The sequence below is a fragment of the Anomalospiza imberbis genome, chromosome 14 (assembly GCF_031753505.1).
Source record: "Anomalospiza imberbis isolate Cuckoo-Finch-1a 21T00152 chromosome 14, ASM3175350v1, whole genome shotgun sequence".
NCBI classification, from domain to species: domain Eukaryota; kingdom Metazoa; phylum Chordata; class Aves; order Passeriformes; family Viduidae; genus Anomalospiza; species Anomalospiza imberbis.
In genome coordinates this window covers 14,492,026-14,512,817 of record NC_089694.1, presented here as the reverse complement: position 1 = coordinate 14,512,817, position 20,792 = coordinate 14,492,026, and the positions used below count along the sequence as shown (strand labels likewise).

The following is a 20,792-nucleotide window of genomic DNA, read 5'->3' as shown; positions in this document are numbered from 1 at the left end:
GCCAAGGCTCCGGGAGGCGGCCGGCTGCGGGGAGAGGCGAGCGCGATAGCAGAGAGGCTCCGGCAGGAAGCCACTGTCGCCTCGTCGTGTGCATCCCCGACTCCCCGCACCCTATCCCTCGCCGTCTTTAAAACAGCACCGGTAATTATTATAGCAATGAAAACAAAACCTTCGGAATAATTAAAAGAAACCAAAACGCCAACGTACGGGCGGCCCCGCCGTGCCCCCACCCCCGCCCGCACTCACACGCCCGGCGAGCGCCCGCCGCCCTCGGTGATGCTCCCGGCAGCTCCGCGGCCAGCCCGGCACCGTCCCTACCTCGGCGCCCGGGGTCGCCGCGGCTCCGCTCGGCTGCGTTCCGCCGCTCTCCCCGCGAGGTCTGGGCTCCGGCGGCTCCGCGCACGCAGCGGGCGGCGGGGGCAGCCGGGCGCCCGCCGGGGCGAGCACCCCCGGCCGCGCGGAGCGAGGGCAAGCCCGGCGCTGCGGAACCCCGCGGGCTCCGCCGCATGCAGCAGCCGCCCGGCTGAGCCCTGCCCCGCGGTCCCCCGCACACATGCGGGGAGAGGATCCCTCTGCACACGGGCACCCGCTCCCATCGCACTGCTCTCGCCCACCCCCTGCACGCAGCGAGCCCCCTCCCCTCCGCCACACGCACACCCGCACACCCGCGCACACACACACACACACACACACACACACACACATGCACGCACGCACCGAGCGCCCGGCGGGGAGGGAGACGCCGCTCCGGGGGAGCAATCCCGGCGCATCGCCACGGCCGGAGCCTCTCCAGCAGCCCGGAGGCGCCGTGCCGCCGGTACCTTTCCCGGGGAGCCGTCGCGCTGCGCCCCCGCGGAGCCCAGGCGGGGCGTGCGGGGCGGGAGGAGCCCCCCGGGGCGGCGGGAGCGGCGGGGCCGCGCCGGGAGCCGCGGGGCTGCCATGGGCGGGCGAGGCAGCCACAAGTGCAGCCCGCGGCCGGGACGGGGCCAGCGCGGCCCCCGCGCCCGAGGAGCCGCAGGGCAGCGCGGCTGCGAGAGCCGAACGGGGGAAGGAGAGAGAAGGCAAGAAAGGACTCCCCCCTCTCTTTTCTGGTGATCTCCCCTCCCGGCTTGAAACAAAAGTAGAGGTGGAAACTGAGTGGGCAGGATGGTAACATTTGCTGCATTTAATGTGGATTGCAATTATGGTGAGAAATCGCTGCGAGGAGACATACCCGACCCGTTCTTACGACAACGCAGCTATTAGTCTATCTCATTCTTTGTGGTTAGGTGAAATTCCTTCTCTGCGTAGGTAACAGCTGCAGTCTGATGGAAAAAAAATCCTCAAATGTTATGCACTGGTGCTAAAGAGATTCTGCTAATTAACAACTCCTATTGACTCTACCTTTCATAATACACTTTAAAATGGTAATGAATACCCTCAAACAAGGTGACATCTCATTCCAAAGCAGAAGAGTCAGTTAACCAAATGAAATCTTGCAAGGGGAGTTCAACTGCTTGTCCTTTACCAGGAATAGCTAACGTGATCCAGTTAGAAAACTGTTTATGTGCTGTACACATACCGGTTGTGAGTGCTAGTTCTGGGCAACAAACGCCAGGGAATGGAAAACAGCAACTGCTTTCTTCATTTACTGAAATGAAATAAATAGCTTGCTCCAAAGGCTGACTGCATCTAATTGAAATAATTGCAGAATGTTATTTTGCATTATGCAGTTAGACTGATACCTGAAAACAAATGCAGCTGAGACATCAATAATTTGCATATCACAACAGAACTGAAAGCGATCTGTGATTAATATTCAGACAATTAAAAACTGAAGTCTTTAAAATGTAAACTCTCTTAATTATTGAGCCATTAACAAAGTACTGTTCACATAAAAGGGGATGTGTGTATATAAAGGGCCCAGTTTAGAAGGATTTGCATATAGTTTAAGCTGAATTTTTCAAACACTTTTTAAATAAACTAATGAATTAGAGAGCAAAGGTCTAGAATAAAATTCATTTAGGAAGATAGCTGGTTTATAACTATTTTAGCAGCAGGCACAGAAATGCAGGTGTAAAGATCAAGATGCCAGTTTTTTTTTAATCAGCAACCTTATCTGGATGTTAAACTAATTCCTTGCTTATTTAGTAGGTGAAAGAACATATTGGCAGTTTCAAAGAGATCACTGCTCCCACCACATTCAAACAACTACTCAGAGACTGAATTAAACATCAAACAAGAAGCATAATAAAATATTGTATTTTAACCAAGTAAACTGTGAAATGAATAAGTATTTGAGAACTGAAGTTACACTCTAAGTAAATAATTCTTGATGCTTCTGTTTTAAGTGCTTATTACCATTGATGTATGTTTATGGTGTTGTAGGACTTATCTGAGAAGGAAACTTAGTTATGCAGCACCATTTCATTATTAGGGTTTCAGTATGTCATATATTTCTCTTTCTAATTTACAGTCACTAAAAATAGCTTCTTTTCCAAATCTTAAGTGATTTCTAACTACTTGCCCTAGCCTACATCATGTCAAACTCACTTATATTTAGGCTTACATGTCAGGACCACAATCCAAAGCAAATGGAGGGGAATTTTAAAGTATAACATAAGCACAAGCTAAGGTCAAGACTGGGATCCAAGATGAGGATGTGCTTCAGGAATAAAACTCTTCAAAGGGTTACATACTAGAATCACTTATTGCACTCATTTTCTGAGATCCAGCTTGAAGTTCTATCATGATCAGGAGATATTTTCTGTATAAGCTGATGGCAGATAGTAATTGGAAGACAGCAGAACCAGACAGGTCAAGTTGGAGTACCTGGCCTGGTTCCCTGAAGTTTACAAGATTACTTCAGGCTACACACTCTGCCCATTTAATGTCATCTCTAACCTTTTCTTAAATTTCCAACTGTGATGGAGCATCATTCATCTCCTTTGATTTTTTCCCCATCTGTTGTTTGCCACAGCAGCATGTATTTTTTTCCTTCTTCAGCTAAGCAAAACGAGAGCAAAAGCTAACAGGCAGACAGATTCATAACAGGATTTTATGCAGAGAGAAGTAGCTGAGGAAAAGGTAGAAAAGCGACATATACTACTTCCCACCCAAACAGCCATGCTCAGGGTAGCATTCAGTATCATATCAACAATTATCTTGTTGGTAATTCCTAAGTAGAAGGTCTTGGGAGAGAAAGGTACTTTTTTACTCCTGGCTACTGGCATTCATCATTAAATCTGCTCAGAAATTACAGAAGCCTGTTTATATTTTATTTCCTTTCACATTTTTGTGAGATCTTTAAGCAACACTTTTCTTTTAAACACACAGACATGCTGGGTCACCTACCTCTCCCAGTTTAATTCTGGGCTGATGCAGGAACTTGAGACTGAAACTGAGCTTTATGTGCGTTCAAAGTCTGTCAGGAGAAAAAGCTTCCTGTAACAGAGTAATCAAAATGCAGAGGCCAGTTGAGATGCTGAGTCTACTGCTCACAGCAGGAAACCTTGGAGAACATTTTCCTCAAGCCGCTTGGCACACATGCAGATGGGGCTGCAGCTGAAGGCGAGGACAGTTCTGTGCAATAACTTGCTTTGTTTTCTCATCCACAGTAATTTCTGAGTGAGAAATGAACTGACAGGAAACAGGAGCTAAACATCCTACTCATTTCTGAGCACTTACAAGTACAATCTAAGATGCAGTACCTGAAATCAGGCTGTATGTGTGCACATAAGTGGCAGAGGTGTCTTCCATACATTTGCCATCATCCAACCCTTATTTTACCTATGGATTTGTGTGCCTCCTAAACACTTTCTTCACAGGCACTGCGTTACACTTTTCTGCTCTCTCTCCAGTTTGTCTGTTATCCTGAAAATCAAATAAGGTTTAGTCCTCAGCAGTGGGAACTAACCAAAGATGCCTATGACACACACACCCCTGGCTCTTGAAGTCAGAAGGCTAAGACAAGAAATTGCAATTGCTGTGAGCAGCAGAGGAACACGCTTTCCTTGGTCACGTGCCAACATCTCTACTGGCCAGCAGTGAGCAAGCCTTGTGTATCCAGATGGCAAAAACACACCTGGGAGAGAAGCAGTGTGCACACATCTGTATGTGGGTTGTTCTGTTTGAAAAGATTCATACCAGGAGTAGAAATTATCATAAAAGATCTCCAGAAATTAATGCGAATCCATTTGGATCAGACTCTGATTTTATGTTAACACTACATATTACACCTACCTTTTCCCAAAGAATGGTAAAAATAGCCCAAGAGTTAATATTTTGACCCTTCACACAGTGCCCAGGTAAAGAATAAACTGTTTTGTTTGAACATGTAGGAAGCTGGTTAACAATTCTTTGAATAGGAAAGCAAAGGTTTGTATGGGCTCTGTCTGTTGCTGGAGTTTCTGTGCTTAAGCAATTTCAGTTTAACAGGTCTACAACAAATTTCTGCTTTCATATATATATCAATAACAGTCATACTCAGCAAACAACATCCAACACAGCAGAATACAGAAAAGACTGTGCAGTCTTCTAATAAGGCTTCAACTAATAGGTCATTGCCTTTTGAGGAGGAGAGAAATCCCCAAAATCAAACAATAACTCCACTCAATGTCCACATCTTGTCTATATTTTGCCAGACTGTCCATCAAAAGTGGGGAGGAAGAGCATCCTTGAAAACTCTGTATGTACTGGAGTGAGTCCCAGCATGTACATCCTTTTAAAGACACAGTGTGACAGGAAACAGTGCAAGTCTGCAGTAGACCCAAGTCAGAAGCACTGTGAGAGAGCACTGTGCTAAATGAAGTGGAAGAAACTGGCAGATATATGTCTCTACCTGTCTCTATATTATTACCACCTCACTTCCTCCATTTTATCCAGGACCCCTCCTCAATGTGCAACAAGTAAGCCATCACCTGCATCCAGGAAACCTGAGGAGTCACTGCAATGCCTTCCAAAGGGATTGCTGGGGGGTTTAATTCCATAATTTGCTATTCATTTGCAATGAGTCATTGTCTTGAATGCTTGATCAAGATGCCAGTAGTGGGTTTTCTCACCAGTTCTCTTTGTAAACTCAGCCCATGAGGTTGTCCAGCTCCATAACACTGTGCTGTCAGAGCACAGTGGGCAGGTATTTAATTTTACTAAGTGCCTTACTTATTTTCTTTCTCTGTGCTCATTTACCCAGGGGATGTTCACCATCCAGATCACTGTCAGAGGCTAAAGCCAAGCTTGGCCTATTCTCTTGACTCCTGGAATGACCAAAAATGTGAAATTAGGAGACAGAGAAAATTTAGGAAAATAATTGGTAAAGAACTTACAGGGGATATTTTTCTATAACGTTTTATGATATAACTTTAAATGCAAAACCTACAAGCAAAACTGCTCTTGTCCTACCCACCTCATGTGGAAACTGCTCACTAAATGATTTCTCAAGATGAGAAATATCTTTAAAATAAGGATCCTGTGCTAGAAAACTCTGACATTATTGAATACAACAAATAATGAAATAACAGTTCATTCTTCCTCAGCAGACAGCCTATTAACCAAATAAAAGAACTGCAGAGAAAATGTAAAGAACTTTGACTGTGGTTGGAGATGTTAGAGGATAAAAAGGAGAGAAAATGTATTGTGTTATGAGACTTCTTTCTTTGTTTTCTTCTAATATCTTTGTCTTCAACAGTGGAGCAAGGGAAATATTTTATGCCATGAATACCATGCCTGCTATGCTTGCAGTGAGGATTGGGTGGGTTGAGATAACTTGACCTTAACAGAATATGAATTTGGGACATTCTAATTTAAATCCTCACTCCTCCATGTTTTTCTCACACATGAGACTGTTTCCTATCACCTTCTGGAATTCCACAGACCTAAATGGGGCTTCTCACATGTGTAAAGGTTGATGGAATAACTCCTTCACAAAGCTACATGCAAGCAGAAAGGTCTCCTACTTTATTTCTTGGATAGTTGAAGAATAAAGCTTACAAGAAAGAAAATAAAATAGCTGTCATTCAATCTTTAGAATGAAAAATAAATATTCTGTTTTTGCTGAAGTTTAGGATGGTGCTGTCTCCTGAATGAAGAGCTTCAGGCTTGTGGAATGGGGGATGGGCACAGAGCAGCTTGCCAGCTACTCCTGTCTCTCAGCAGACTGGGAGATTCACTCACTCCCCAGCTACTGCAGTGCCTGCGCTCGTCAGCTGCAGGACCACTTGGTAGGACTAATAGGCATCTGCAGAAGAAACCATGTGCTTTAGACTTGTTGCTCGATTTAGGGAAAAAGTTACACCAAGGGGGAAACATCTGAAGCAACGTTAAGTGTTGGCATGGGTTTGCTCATTGCTCTACTTTAATCTGCTTTTGCTTCTGGGGTTTCTTTTGCAGCTGTCCTAATTTCCTCTACTTTTGCACTTTATATTCATTTCAATTAAGGCCTCCATAGGCTCATGAGTTAACAGACTTTTTTATTATTGTTTTTTAAAAAACAGGCCAATACTAGCTTTCCTGTTGCCTCTAGACTATTGCAAAGGAATGTAGGAGCATTATCTTTCAAGAAAGAAACTGCAGCTACTTCAGTAACCAAGTTGTGATATTTTTTTAACCTAATGATTAAGGACCAGTGCTGGTCTGATGTAAAGTGTCTTCAGGGAAGAGATGCTGAACCTGCAGTTGAAAAAGAAATGCTTGCTTTTAACAACAAACATTTTGACACCGTATCAAAATGATTATGGAATAGTAGAATATTCTGCAATTGTAAGGGACCCACAAGGATGATTAAAGACCAACTCGTGACCCTTCACAGGAAAGCCCCAAGAATCACATCATGTGTTTTCCAAATGCTTCTTGAACTCTGGCAGGCTGGTGCTCTGTCCCCTTCCCTGGGGAGCTTGTTCCAGTATCCAAACACCCTCTGCATGAAGAACCTTCTTCTAATATCCAAGTCTTCCCTGACAGATCTTCTGGATGGATGGACACACCTGCTGGATGGACACACCGGGGAACAGGATGTGGACCATCAGAAGGAAGACAAAAAAAACCCCAGAAATATCCTATAAAAATGTAAATCTAGATTTCATGGTGTGTAAATTTTTCACAGCAGTGAAGTTTTCCAAATGACAAGCCAAAGAGTCTTGTCAAACTCTCATGCCATCTCTGGATTTACTGGACCCTCTTTGAACCAGCCCTTCAGGCCCAAATAACCCCTTTTTACTTCTCTAGATCAGGCTAATTTTCAAATTAGTGAGCTGAGCTGGCTTGTAAAGTGCTCCAGCATGTGTTATAGCTGGTGTGTGATTAGTGGTGTGAGCACCCAGACACTTATGGGGTGACAGAGAGATGGGACAAGTTCTGAGAGGACGATGAGCTGGACTTAACAACAGCAATAGCATATGCTAAATGTTTTAAAATGCCTATTGTAGCTCACAGTCATGTAAATTTAATTTTTATCAAAGTTTAGATGGAAAAATAAAGAAGAAAAATATATATTTCTGTAAAGTTTCCTCACTTCACCAGAAAAAAAGTCTGTATTTTCTCACACTTGTGCCTTTTAACATTTAAAAAGGAAAAATATCAGTTCTTCCCGCATGCCCATGAAATCTTATTTTCAGAAGAAACATTTATGCATATTTACTAAATAGTGAAAGAATCAAAGACAGATTAATGTGAAAAGTCTAAACTGGTGCCTGAATGATTGAAACCTTGTAGTCTAGAGGCAAATTCTAGCATTATTGGAATCCTCTTAAGCCAAGAGGAGGATATGCTTGTAGACACACTGAGCATAACAAAAAAGATAAAACAACCCATGTCTTGCCTAATCTCAAGATCTACAACAGTATTCATACTGTTCTGACATACAACATTTCAGGTCTTCTCCAAGGTGTGAAGTTTTACCAACCTCTGAGACAAATCTGAAAACAGAATGCTTGAAATGTAAGGGGAAATGAATTTTATTAAAAGAGTGCTTGAAAAATCAATAAAGATATTCAGATATTCATATAGCAATAAAGTAATCCAGAAGCAGTACAGAAAGTGGAAAAAAAAATGACATGCTGCAACAAGGGGAGACTTGCAGGGAACATGTTAAATGGCTGAAGAGCAGGTTTGAGGGGCTGCAGAAAGCAGCAGAGAAATGGTTTTAGGAGGTGTGCACAGAGTTTGGGAAGCTGGCTAGGAGTGCATGAGTAATATCCAGAGACACCTTTAGCCACTAATGGAACTGACAGAAGCTGACAATTATGACAATGGTAATGAACCTGTCCTGTCTATTTTAAGACACCTTGTATGAAGAATTCAGCAAGAAAGAAAAAGAAGATTATTCTTTGCTTGGTTAAAATACCATGACTTTAAGGGATTCCCTTTCTGTTAGCTTTGCATGGAAAATATACAAAAGCACCATAATTGCAGAACATTTAAATAGGTCATTTAAAATAGATCCTACAAAGTGAGGGGAAAAAAGTTCACCCTACTTTAAAATAACTTTTTTTAACAAAAAAGAAAGAGGAATTCCTTTTATCTTCTTATTCTTCTATTATCTTCCATACCTTAGAAGGCCAAGAAAGCCCATAGATTTACTTTAGATAGCCTGTAGATTTACTTTATAAGGCTGCTTTGCCTTGAGATTAGCCCAGGTGTGATGTTTTTTACATGTTTACAGATGCCAAGGGATCTAAGACATCTCATTTTTTTCCCCTTTCAATTTGTTCTGAAAACATTCTGTATTGACTTCATGCCTTTTTCTTATGTTTGGGGTTTTTTTGTGTGTGTGTTATTTATCTATAAGATCATTGCTTGTATTGAAAGAAACTTTCACTGACATTTCAATGGATGTAACTCTATTTTCTTGATAGCAATCCTGCTACTAACTCTGTGGTTTTCAATGAGGTTGTGAAGTAATTTTTGGACAAAGTCAAGATGCAATGCATCTTTTAGTGAAGCCAGTCCTACAAAGCTTCCTTTAAAATAAAGGGGTTTGATGCTTTCCTGTTTCAGTATGTAAATTATTTCAATATTTAATGTCTTTCAAAAATAACTTCCATGTGCAAATCAGCATTAGCTCACACTGCAGGTTCAAAAGCCAATTATCTAACACCACAAAATGCTATTCAAGCATTGTTTGCCTTCCCAAGTTATAACTTGTTAGTGTTGGCAGGTGCACAGTGACACATTATAGAAGCTGAAAAGGTCTTTATCTGTATCCCTTTGGCTCTTTAAATCTGATTTATGGCTGGCAGGCCAATATGGCTACATGCATTCAATGGTCCAAGTTTCAGCTGAGGTCAGTGGTCAGTGGCATTGGAGCTGCCAGTTAGCTTCTGGTTTAGCATCTAAATTTTCTGGAACTATTTACCAGCATTTTAATAGCATTTCTCCACCTGTATCCAAACATGACTGGGCATTCAAAAGTGCAGTTTGGGAGCCAGTCTATAAAGCAATGAAGTCAATCTCATGCTGCTCAGTCAGACTATTTATTATCCAGTTTTGGGAAGTAGTTACTCACCTTGAGTCCATCTCACATTAACATCTATGCATGTTTGTGTTCTTGTGCTTGTGTTCTAAAATCATGAAAAAAGAATATTTCAGTTCTAGAGATCCACTGAGTAGGTGTTAGAATGGGGACATTCTTGAACCTTCCAGACCCAGTCTTATTATTGTAGGGAGAGTTGAGAATGAGTATTCCCCAAGGGCATCATAGAGGGGAACAGCTGAATTTTGTGGCCTTTATTCTGTCAACTTCTGTCAGCTCTGGATTTCTTTCAAGAAGTGACATCTCTATTATATGAAAAATCCCTACCCAACATTTAATAATTTTGTTGTATTTCCCCAATGACTTAATTTTTAATTAAAAAAAAGTATATTTAAAAGTATTGTTATTTTTGAAAAACTAATTCTCAACAATACCTAATGCTAAGCAGAGCTGATAATTCTAAAGTTGAAATGTCAGATATGAAGTACAGGAGAACACAGTAAGGAAATCTACCCCTAAACATTTATCCTGGGACTATTACATTGCAGCGGCATCACTAGTCAGGTCTCTGAAAAAGAGCATTAAAGATGAGGTTTTTAGATTCTTCCTCCAGACTAAGGCATAACAAAGCTACCACATATGAATGGAAAATATAACCTTTTGCTGGCTTCATAAGTTGTAAAAACTTCCTGCATCTAAAAGGAGTTGAGAAAGCAAATGGACAAACATAAATTGGGACAAGCTAGGAAACCAAATTCAGAAAACACTTTGACAGCTTTGAATATGCATCTGCAAAAAATCATTAACACTTGAAAGTTAGCCAAAGTTCATAGCTGGAATTTAAATTTTAGAAAATATTTCCACTTGTTCTGACAATAAATATTACACATGATATAACATTAATCTCAGCTGACAATGTTCCCTATAACACATATTATGAATCATCACACTTCTCTGTTTTTAACACCCCATCACTTGTCAGAAGGAAAAAACTGAGGAACTGAGAATGAGCCTATTTTTTTTAAACCAGGAGTAAGAGCCTCCTTAGTGCAATGGTCTTTGAAGCAGACTGATCTATGAGGGTCTCTAGTTGCTGAACTTTTATTCAAGTAATAAAAGTTAGGTATGTGGGTTTTTTTGCCTTAATTCCCTTATTTGTATAAATAAACATAGGATAGGCAGGATAGGGTGGTGTAATCTGATCAAGGATTTCACCTCTGAAATTCCCATCAATGCTTTGTTTAAGCCACAGTTCCTGCAACGTCTGCCTTTGTGCTGGTCTGCCTGACTAAAAATATCACATCACTTTCTCTTGTGAACTACTTTGAGGGTTTCAAATGACAAAGAACAGGAACTTTATTCCTTCTTTTTCCAAACAATTTGTAAATCAGAACCATCAAAACACACGTGCAGTGAGAGAGTGCAGCTTGTGGTTTTGAGGACATTGTGGTTCACTGCATCTCTGAAGTGCTTTGAGCTCACATGTCCTATGATTTTATTTCAACATCTCTCTTATATTCTCTCCAGCTTGTTTCTCAAGATTGAGGCAGCAAATATAGATATACAGAAGAGCACCTGGCAAGGCCATTTGTTAAGTGAAATTCTCAGATCCATTACAATCTTGCAGCTTCCTATCATTATGTCTAGGTTAATCAAAGATAATTACAGAGCCCCAGTGAAGCTGGCAGAACATTTGGATGCACAGCAAAAGCCCATGTTGATATACACCAAGACTAGTTTATGCATCCTTTGACATAATTATTTTCCCTGTAATGGATGGTAGCAAAATCAGGGTCTGAGAAAGGGCAAGCAATGATTTTTCGGCGAGTTATTGTTTCCTTAATGGCTCCTTAAAAATGCTAAGTTTTTCACACTGCAGAAATTAGCCTGCCCTTGTACTTCATAGTGAATTAATATTACAGCAGTCTGGAAAATGTCCTACAGTGTTGCACTGGTCTGCAAACCAGGGTGGGTGTCTGCGTGTCACCACCCAGGGGTGGCCCTGAGACTCCCTGTGACCCAAATGTGGCAATGAGCACTGGATGTGCATTGCCAGAGTACAGAGCCAGCTCGTACAAGGTGCACAGTCCCTGTGCAGGGCACCCAGGTGGGCAGGAGGTGATGGGGAGAGGAAGCTCCTGGTACATTTTGCTCCTGGTACAAGCAGAGCTGTTCCACTTTTACATCTGCTGAATCCCTTACCCTGACACTCGAACACCACAGCAGAAGAACCCAACCTGAGCTCTTAGATCTGAGGCAATGAAAGCTCTGTCTCTGCTTCCAGCAGCTTGGGTTTGCTCCTCATTCTTGTACAGGATTAGTCAACACAGATACATGTCCTGGGAATGTGTCCTAATATGCCTTAAGCTGCTGACAACAGGAGGAACTTAATATTAGCAGCCCATTTCCCATCTGCCTCCCAGTTCCACTTTAAATCATTGCTTAAATCTTCTTGGTGTTATGTTTTCAGATGTGGAGTTTTTGTTTGTTTGCTTATAGTCTTGTTTAAGAGAAGAAGAGAGAACTGTATGTATAAGAACCAGTCTGAAGAAACAAGAATCTTTTGGTTAAAATTGGAGTCTACAGTACTAGTGCAGATCTCAGGTTTAAGTAACACAACACTGTGCTCTTTGTAAACACCTTCTCATTGCCTGCAAAAATGGAACAGAACATACTAGACTGCCAACAGCCAGGGAAAAGCATTATCTACAAGCACTTTATCCTGTCACTTCTGAGAAATGGAGGAATTGTGCTGGGAGTCAACTGAAGTGAATACAAATATCTGTCCTTTCCATCTGAAGAGCCTTCAGTGCTGTTCCAGGTTTGATTGTCATTAGCCTAATGCTATAATTCTCTGCTTTGTACAGAAACTGGACTTGAAGGTCTGGAAAATCTCTGGAAGAGATGTTGTGAATTTGGGACACAAATTGTTTCCCAATTTAAGATTCCAATCACACGTTTCAGGTTGGAGTCAGGAAGTGAACTTGCTCATGTCACAATTACATGACTAAATCTGCTTTTAGGAGCCACCTCTATTTGGGATCCTAGGCCTTTTCAGCAGTCCGTGCTCTGCAATTCCTGGAAGGCCTTGAACAACATGCCAGCACTCATGGACAGCTGGGCACAAACACTGAGTGAGTCAGAGATCATCACAAATCTATCCTAAAACCTTGTTTGGAGATCAGGAACAGGATGAGCTGCCTGCATAAATATATGAAAAGTATTTATGAGCATTAACTTCTGACCCAAAATGCTCTAGCAAGATTTTTACTCTTAAAAGTGCCTCTTTTGAAAATGTACCCTCAGTGATTTGATTATTGTCTATTTTACTCATGCATTAATTCCCATAAAGGAATATGCACCATGTACTGTGGAAATCTCCACTTCATTTTCTCTGATGGAGCAGCAGCTGGATCAAACCCATGCTCTGTTTCAACAAGGAAAGGAAATTTATTCATTGTTGAAAAGAGCCACCTTCTGTAGTTTCACTAAGGAAGAACATTCCTTGGCTATTTTCATTGTTTCTTCTCCTGGAGCTGGCAAACTGAGGAATGCTTAAAGCATCATTGTTTTCTAAAGAACTTTTTTATTCATTGTGCATTAAATTTCAACAATTCTGAGTCCAGAATAAGGTGGTGGCATTTCAATGTATTAATCACTCAGGTTACCAAAACAAATTACTGATTTGCCAAGACAGCTAGCACTGCTTCTAAGCTGCTCTAAAAAAATTGAGAGCTTTTCAAAAAGCACTATTATAGTTAATTAGATGGGAACTTGTAAGAAGGCAGCAATGAAATTAAAATAATAGCTTGCTAGCTTGGTCTCACATACTTGAAAGTCTAGATGTTAATAGCTGTTTGGGAGGAGCTCTGAATTACACTGAAGCAAGTTCCAGAATTGGCTTCTTGTTATTCAGCAGGCAATCTGTATGCAATATTTAACAAATCAGGCATTTGATGAATAATTGTTGACAGATCCTGTCTGCTTCACTGCTTTTCACAGAACTGCATCAGTGAGACTAGACACAGCATATGTCTAAGAGGTTCCACAAACTTCTTTATCATTTTGTATATACTCAGTTTCTGAAATCCACCAAAGAGCTATTAGAGTATTGTCCCTTCTACAGAATCAACAGTTAAGAGGTCTGGCAAACCGAGTAATCTGCTAAAGAGCTACCTGGTACTGCTGTATGGAATGGTTAGAAGAGCTCCTCATTTGATTTAAGAGTATATGTCAAAACTTGGCTCTCAGAAAAAACAAATTAATGATCATCTGGAAGAATACAGCACATATGATGTAAATGGAAGTAGAAACTACCCCTATTAATAAGAAGGGAGAAAAGCAACTTACTCTATCTGTAATTTTTCATTCATTAACACAATGAACAGCCTATTTTTCAAGAGTACAGCCTTTAGATATTATTCAGTGTTTGGTAACTTTCTGTGGATCCATCTGATAAGAACCTACTTATCTTCAATTTTCTCAGATCTTGCAGAGTGTCTTCAGTCAAGAACTGGGCTCTAGGACAGAAAACAACATGCTTCTGTCACAGATTGATGGCCCTGCAGCTAATGGACTTTAAATTGCAAGGACCTTTTGGCAGATAAATAACCGGCCAGTGCAGGGACAGAACTAAGAATGTGACTAAGGCAGCAGGGGAACATAGGCTTTGCTCAAGTCAGTTTTTAAGAAGGAACTCTCTGGTTCTACAGCCTAAACCAAACAGTCCTTGGCCTCACAGTGCTTGCTGTGAGCTGGACATTTGCACTTGAATGCGCTTGGAGATCCAGCACAGGGATTTTAGTTTTTGCAGGTTTGCCTGAATCCAAAGCCTTGCCTTTACTGTGGAATAGGAGAACACAGAAAACATTCCACCCTCCCTATAAGTGTAAAGACAGCACTGCCCATGAGCTGACTGGCACACCTCCCCTTGCTGCTGGCCAAGGGAAGAGTTGGCCTGACTCTTGGTGAGTGCCTTGTTTCTGTCCTCAGTGAATTAGGTGAATGTTTTACAGCTTAAAGTCGTGGAAAAGGCATGCAACGTAAAGTTGCACAGCACTTCTTCAGTTTTCACTTGAAATTCTTCTGAATTAGGAGCAAATCACCCCGATCAGTTCAGCAAATTAGGCTACTCTGCTTTGTTCACACTGCAATTTGCTTTGTATTGAGATTAATTTGATAAATTTCATTAGGAACCTGAGAATTTCAGTGACTAAAACTGCAGTGCCCTTATTTCTCATGGGCAAATGGGTTTGTCCTTCATTCAACAACAGTTTAACCCAAGGGAAGCCCAGATGCACTCGCTGGGTCTGTTTGGCATCTCAGAGTTCAGTTAGATGACATAGCTGGGTCAGTAGACTGCGAAAGGAGTAATTTTCTCCCTACTCCAGGTTTTTAAGGACACTTTCCACAGAGCACAAGAGCTCTCAATCCCCCAGCACAAGAAATCAAGCAAGGAAGGAAGAGACTGACACGGCTGAGTAGGAAACTGCTGGTCAAACTAAAGGGAAAGAAGAAAAGCACAGGCAGTGGAAGCAGGCACAGGAGGAGCAGCCAGGGAAGTGTGGGGACTCTTTCTGTGTCTGGGCTGTGCAGGAGTGGGGTGCAGAAAGCTAAGGCATGGGTGCAACCACAGATAAAACATGAGCAAAGGATCAGATTTCAGTTTATGGTTTAGCCATTTACTGGAGCTGGCCAGCATTTGAAGGGAACAGAGAAATCCATGTGTGTGCTTGTGATGCTGCAGGGAGAGTGTATTGAATGCTATGGTATGGCAATTCCTCTCTTTTTTTTAAACCTAATTCATGGACAGATTGCACAGAAATATGCCTTAAAATTGTTCTCATCTATTAATAGTCAGTCAATACTGGTTTTGTCTCTATTCCAAAACTGCATTAAAACATAAGCTACAGGAATGTTCTTAATCATTCAGACTTTGTCTAAATATAAGTTGTGACTGATCTTTACTGGCATATTAAATATTATAATTAACATGCCATGATAAAAATGGTACATTTTCAACTGTGGGAAATTTTTCTCTATTAATAAGCCAACCGAGTGAATATCTACTACATATTACCACCAGCATAATTCAAAATAATACACTCTAGGGAAATATATGCTTGGATTCCACCGGTGCTGCTGTCTGGCACACTCCCAGTAGGGTTGTTGCTCTGTATCAGGAGGGGAGAAGTGACAAAAACCACCAATGCTTCTGCATGCAGCTTGTTGTCCTGGGTCATATTTGTAGACCATAACTGATTTTCTTTTAACCAATGGAGAAAAGACAGGTCCATGTTTTATTCTGAGTACAGGTGTTTATCCACGAGATGGCAGTCTGCTTGCCACTGCAGTGCTCGACACGACTGAACTAGCACAGGAGAAAATGTACCCAGCTGTAGAACACAGAAAAATATTTATGTTCATACTTAATTTATTCTAATAAAATCTAATTTCTCATCATTTTCATAGCTCTGTATTTCAGCTGTATGAGACTCACCTTATAAGGAACTAAAGGGGACATTTTTCTTCAGTGTCAGGGAAGAATTTACATAGGCAGACGTTTACATATCCACATTTCCCAAAGATGTGCATTCACATTTATTGTTGATTGGGCACAATTTCCACATAAAACCACAAATGCAGGTTGACTCAAAAGTTGCTGAAACTTCACAGAACTTTCAGCAGAGCTGGCAACTTGCACAGTTTAATAACAATCAGAGGTAGCTGGATGTCACATTAGTCTGGGTTGGAAGAAAAATATTTGGGGAATTCTTATTTTTTTATATGAGATATAGATATTACAGAAGTCTCCTCAGGAACCAGCAAAGGAAATGTCATAAAATGACTCAAAGACTCTGTGACAACATGTGCCCATTGAATGAAATGCTGCACAAGACAGACTTAGAACCATTGCTACAGCAGTTTTCTTTAAAGCACTAACACAGAATGTGATGGACCATACTAATTGATAATTTTAAGCCAAATTTTTTTAACAAGGAACAAAAAGACCCTTGAAAAAAGTATCTAATTCTGACTGCTCTATAATACAATAGGTAAATATAATATACATGTGTGTATATGTATAAGAGAAAGTATTTTCTGCTACGTTTGGGACAGTTGACACAAAAGATCAGCCACTATAGAGCTAGAAAAAAAAAAAGATATAGAGCTCTTTAAAAAAAAAAAAAAAAATCAAAAAACTGTGATCCCTAGGCCAGGGGTGTTCTTGCCAGGTTCCAGGGGCACACAGAGATTCCTGAGCAGCTCTGTCAGGAATGACAATTGTTGCCAGGGTAAAATGCATGGATTCCTGGAGGAAGGTGCCTCACACAGAGCTGCTCATGGTTCAGCCTGTGCCTGGGGGTGGGGAGGAAGCCCCAGACCCCACAGCTTGCCCACAGCTCAGCAGCTCAGCCCCACAGACCTGGCTGGACAGAGGGGCCAGCCAGGGATGAGGACCACAGGATGGTACTGAGGGGCTTGGAGAGGGATGGGGATGAGGACTGGGATGGAGGGAGACGCTGAAAACAGCCAACCCCATGCACAATGGCGTTTCCACTGCTGACTGAGCAGCTGCCAGCATGTCTGTCCAGGCTTTGGCACAGGCCAGATGTCGAGCAAAGGGCCAGCTCATTGCCCCCTGGGTGGATGCCCAAGCCTTGGTGCCCTCTGTACCACAGCTCACCATTTACAGAGCTCAGCACTGTAGTGATGGGCACATCTCTACCTGTACCTCGGCTCAAAGTGGAGAGGTTTCTCAAGGGGAAGAAACTGTGAGTTGTTGTTCAGGCAGCAGATCAGAAACATCTAAGGTGCTGCTGCTGCTCAGCATGAGCTGGGAGCAGGTACAGGCTGTGCAAAACTTGGATGCACCCCAAATACCACGGTTCAGAAAGGATGCACCCTAAATATCACAGGTCTTTCTCTGAGCAGAGCCACGGTAGACCTATGTGAATATCTGCAGTGTGATATAGAGGAGACAAGCATTCACTGCAATGCTAAATATCCATGGGTTACCCACACTTAAACTTATTTAAGCCTATGTTGTGGGGTTTTTGTTTGTTTGTAGGGATATTTTTGTGTCTGTGTGTGTGGAGGTCACCTACATGAGGCTTAAAAGCAAAGAGGAAGCAGAGAGACATTAGGAGCAGGTGTAAAGACAATAAAGACAGAAATATTTTATTTTCCAGAAACCAACCTATATATCTCTTATCAATTGCTTCTTTATCTATTTAATTGACAATTGATCCACATGAACCTCTTCTGGAGATGGCAAGAAGATATTTTTACAGCTGAGGAGGGGGATATGGGGGTAAGCAGAGAAATAATGTGGAGGCAAAATTTCAGGTGTGGGACACTGAAACAAGGGCTGTCATCAAAGCATGGCAAAGACACATGAGACAGGAACATTGATGAATTTGGGTGATTCCCTGTCAAGCAGCAGCCAAATTGGTTCAATGGATGTGAAGCAGGAGGTTTTCTCACACCAAGATTGAACAGTGGGAGCTGGGGAGAAAATCGCCACCACGTCATCTGAGTCACAGCTGAGCTTAAAGCCAAGAGACACTCTGAGAAAGAAGAACCAGTGGTTTTTGTCCCCACAGTGGCAGGGAGGTCCCAGCAGTTCTCTCAGGGCCCTCTGTGGCAGGAGCAGCTGTACCACGTCAGGCTGACCCAGTCAGTGGGAGCAGCAGCATAAATACATGTGAACTGCATAACTAGGTTATGTTCACATGCATTTACTATAAACTGACTTTCAGAATTATGCTGGTGTAATTCCTTTTTCATAATTGCTGTAAAAGCAGGTAACCCACACAGTTAACTCCTTCAGTTGTACCCTAAACTTCCTCTGCATTTCCCCCTGCATTTCCCTGAGGAAAAGCCCTGGCTTGTCTAAATCTTTTAGATTACAGCTGTTCTCATCCAGACTGAGGTTTGTGCTCTGAAAGCTTTTCAGCATCCATTTCCAGTTCAATGGTTTTTTTGAGTCAGAAGTCAAATTTTCTTTCAAAGAACTGTTCTGATGTATGGTTTAAACAAATCCTACTAACCAAGCATTGCTCCCTAATGGCTGAGATTAGACACAAAGAGCAGGTTTTTTTCTGTAGCGATTCCAATTCCTTGAGACTTTGTAGTTTGCTTCCTCCCACTCTGCTCCAACTTTGACTTCTGGAGTACAATGTCACACTGAGCTCTGTTTTAGCTTGTGGCAAGGGATTTTTTTTTTAAATTTTAGCCTGCTACATTTGTGTCTTCTAAAAGAAATGAAATACAGAAGTGTTTGGAAGAAAGAGTATGAGAACCTGCTTTCAGATGGGAGCTGGAAATCATTCAACATTCTTGCTAGATTTTTTTCCAAATTTTTTCTTCCATTCTATTCTGCATAGGAAGAAATAAAGTATCCTGTAGGAGACCCTGCAATCCCAAACCTACCCTCTCTTCCACAATAATAATAAAAAAGAAAAAAAATATTGCAAAAATATTGCTTTTTTATAACTAGTAGCTTACATTCTATTCCTTCCCTGGAGGTATCATGGAAGTTTGCACTGGAGTACAATATTTTGCATCTTTGCTTTTCTCAACATTTTTCTCTTCTGCCTACAGACAATTAGTAAGAGAAAATTCCTCTGAGCAGGTTGAATTCAAATGTTCTGTGCCTTGAACTCTAACTTCACTCTGTGCTGAAAATGTTGCATATTCTAGACTCGTGGCTTCAGAATACTCCTTGTTTGCTTCTCGCTGTACAGAATTCCTGCTGCAGTTCTGGTGGACTAGCTGTCAGAGGCATATACTTTGTTTGATATTTTAATTCTAATGAGGGTCTCAAAATTAGAACAAGCCCTTTATAGTGACAGTGAGTGATGACTCACCATATAAAAGAGTCTCCTAGACAGATAATTATTTAGGCATGTATTTCAGCAGATCATCTGTTAGGTGTCTGAGAGGAAGACATTTTTTTTTTTATCAACAGGAAGACAAGACAGTAAATTAAATTACCTTGTAGGCAATACTGACTCAGGTGGGGTAAAGGGAAGTTATTTGAGACCTACACACATGTCCTGCCTAAATCTGGCTCTTCTTATTTAGTATGTGGCATTTGGAGCTTGCTAATTGTGAAGATTCCCTTGGGCATTTATCTGTCTGACAATATCCACACGGCCTGAATTGAGTCTTTGATCTGACATTGTCACCCCAGCTCCCACCCTGGGAAGAATTCTGGTTACAAGCTCAGAGGGGCTACAGAGGGTGACCTGGCCTAGGCTGCCATCAGTCCTGACTACAAATTCTGTTAACAAAGCACTCAAAGTAGATCTTGGATGTATTTATATTTCTTTGTATTCTGAAAGAAAACATCACAGGCTGAAGGAAACTCATGATGCTTTTGAGATCCTTAAAGAGACAGGCTTCAAATTGCTGGATTAAAATTGTAGCCTGAGTGAGATGACAATCCAAGTGGCCTTATTCCATTTAGATTCCTTATTCCATTTAGATGAGCTCTTTGTAATACTACCTGGGGGATTGGCTTTTCACAGGGAGGCAAACTTTACGTGCTCTGGGAGCTCTGGGCCCCACTCACTCAGCAGCACTCAGGGGTCTTTACCTGGGGCAGCTCTGGAGGCTGTGGGGACAAGTTTTGATACCTTGAGCTAGGAAGGTAGGGTCCAAAATGTGAGGAGCACATACAGCACGAAGATTTCTCACCCAAGGCAAGCATTATGCATTTTTCAAATCCCCGATGAAAATTTCCTCTTTCCCCAGGATCTTAGGAAATATTTTTCTCTTAAATATTGTATCCACATCATCTTATCTTTGTGTCTTTTCCCAGCACTAATCTTGCTAAGAAGTCTTGTAGGTCAGATATCATATCTCAACCTCAGTTATAATTAAAATATTTATAATTGCTGCTGCATCAAATTGCTGCATCAATTATTTCCCCTTGCCCCTGAACTTCAATTATTTCCCCTTGCCCCTTCTGTGGAAGGTCCTCCACAGAGCACTTCCCTAGAGACCAGTGTCATGAAATGAACCATGGGTTGCAACAGGAGGGAAGGAAAAATGGCAGTTTAATGTGGAAAGAATGAACAATTTTGTTCATCTTCAGCTGTCCTGAGCAAGTGCTGCTGTTCTGACAAGTTAGTAGGTGGCTTTCAAGTGGTGTTTTGCAGTATCCAGGGTAAATTATGGCTTTACATCTGAAACATCATATACTTCCTAATCACCCCATTCTTGGAGTTTCTTAGAATTACTACCCTGTTGTAATTTTTACATTAACAAAGGCATAAATAGTCTTCATAGCGAACCAGACCCATCAGATAGGGCTCCTCATATTTGGAGAAATGGCTGT

General features: G+C 41.6%; 2 protein-coding genes across 4 annotated transcripts in view; one reads left to right on the top strand and one right to left on the bottom strand.

Moving 5' to 3' along the window:
- Window positions 1-20,792, bottom strand: part of SLITRK4 (SLIT and NTRK like family member 4) — a 345,984-nt gene that overhangs the window by 6,145 nt on the left and 319,047 nt on the right. Inside the window, exon 1 of one of the 3 annotated variants that reach the window (XM_068205003.1) lies at window positions 714-1,097. The exons of 1 other annotated variant lie outside the window; for it this stretch is intronic. Coding sequence is in view for 1 of the 2 variants with exons in the window: in XM_068205000.1 (XP_068061101.1) it covers window positions 319-508 (190 nt within the window). In the remaining variant the exon portion in view is untranslated. Of the gene's footprint in view, window positions 1-318; window positions 609-713; window positions 1,098-20,792 lie in introns of those variants that run through there. One more of the 3 variants, XM_068205000.1, reaches the window with a different exon arrangement.
- On the top strand, window positions 554-1,153 carry PRR27 (proline rich 27). Its single transcript, XM_068205382.1, has one exon. It carries the CDS (start codon window positions 554-556, stop codon window positions 1,151-1,153), a length of 600 nt encoding a protein of 199 aa, XP_068061483.1.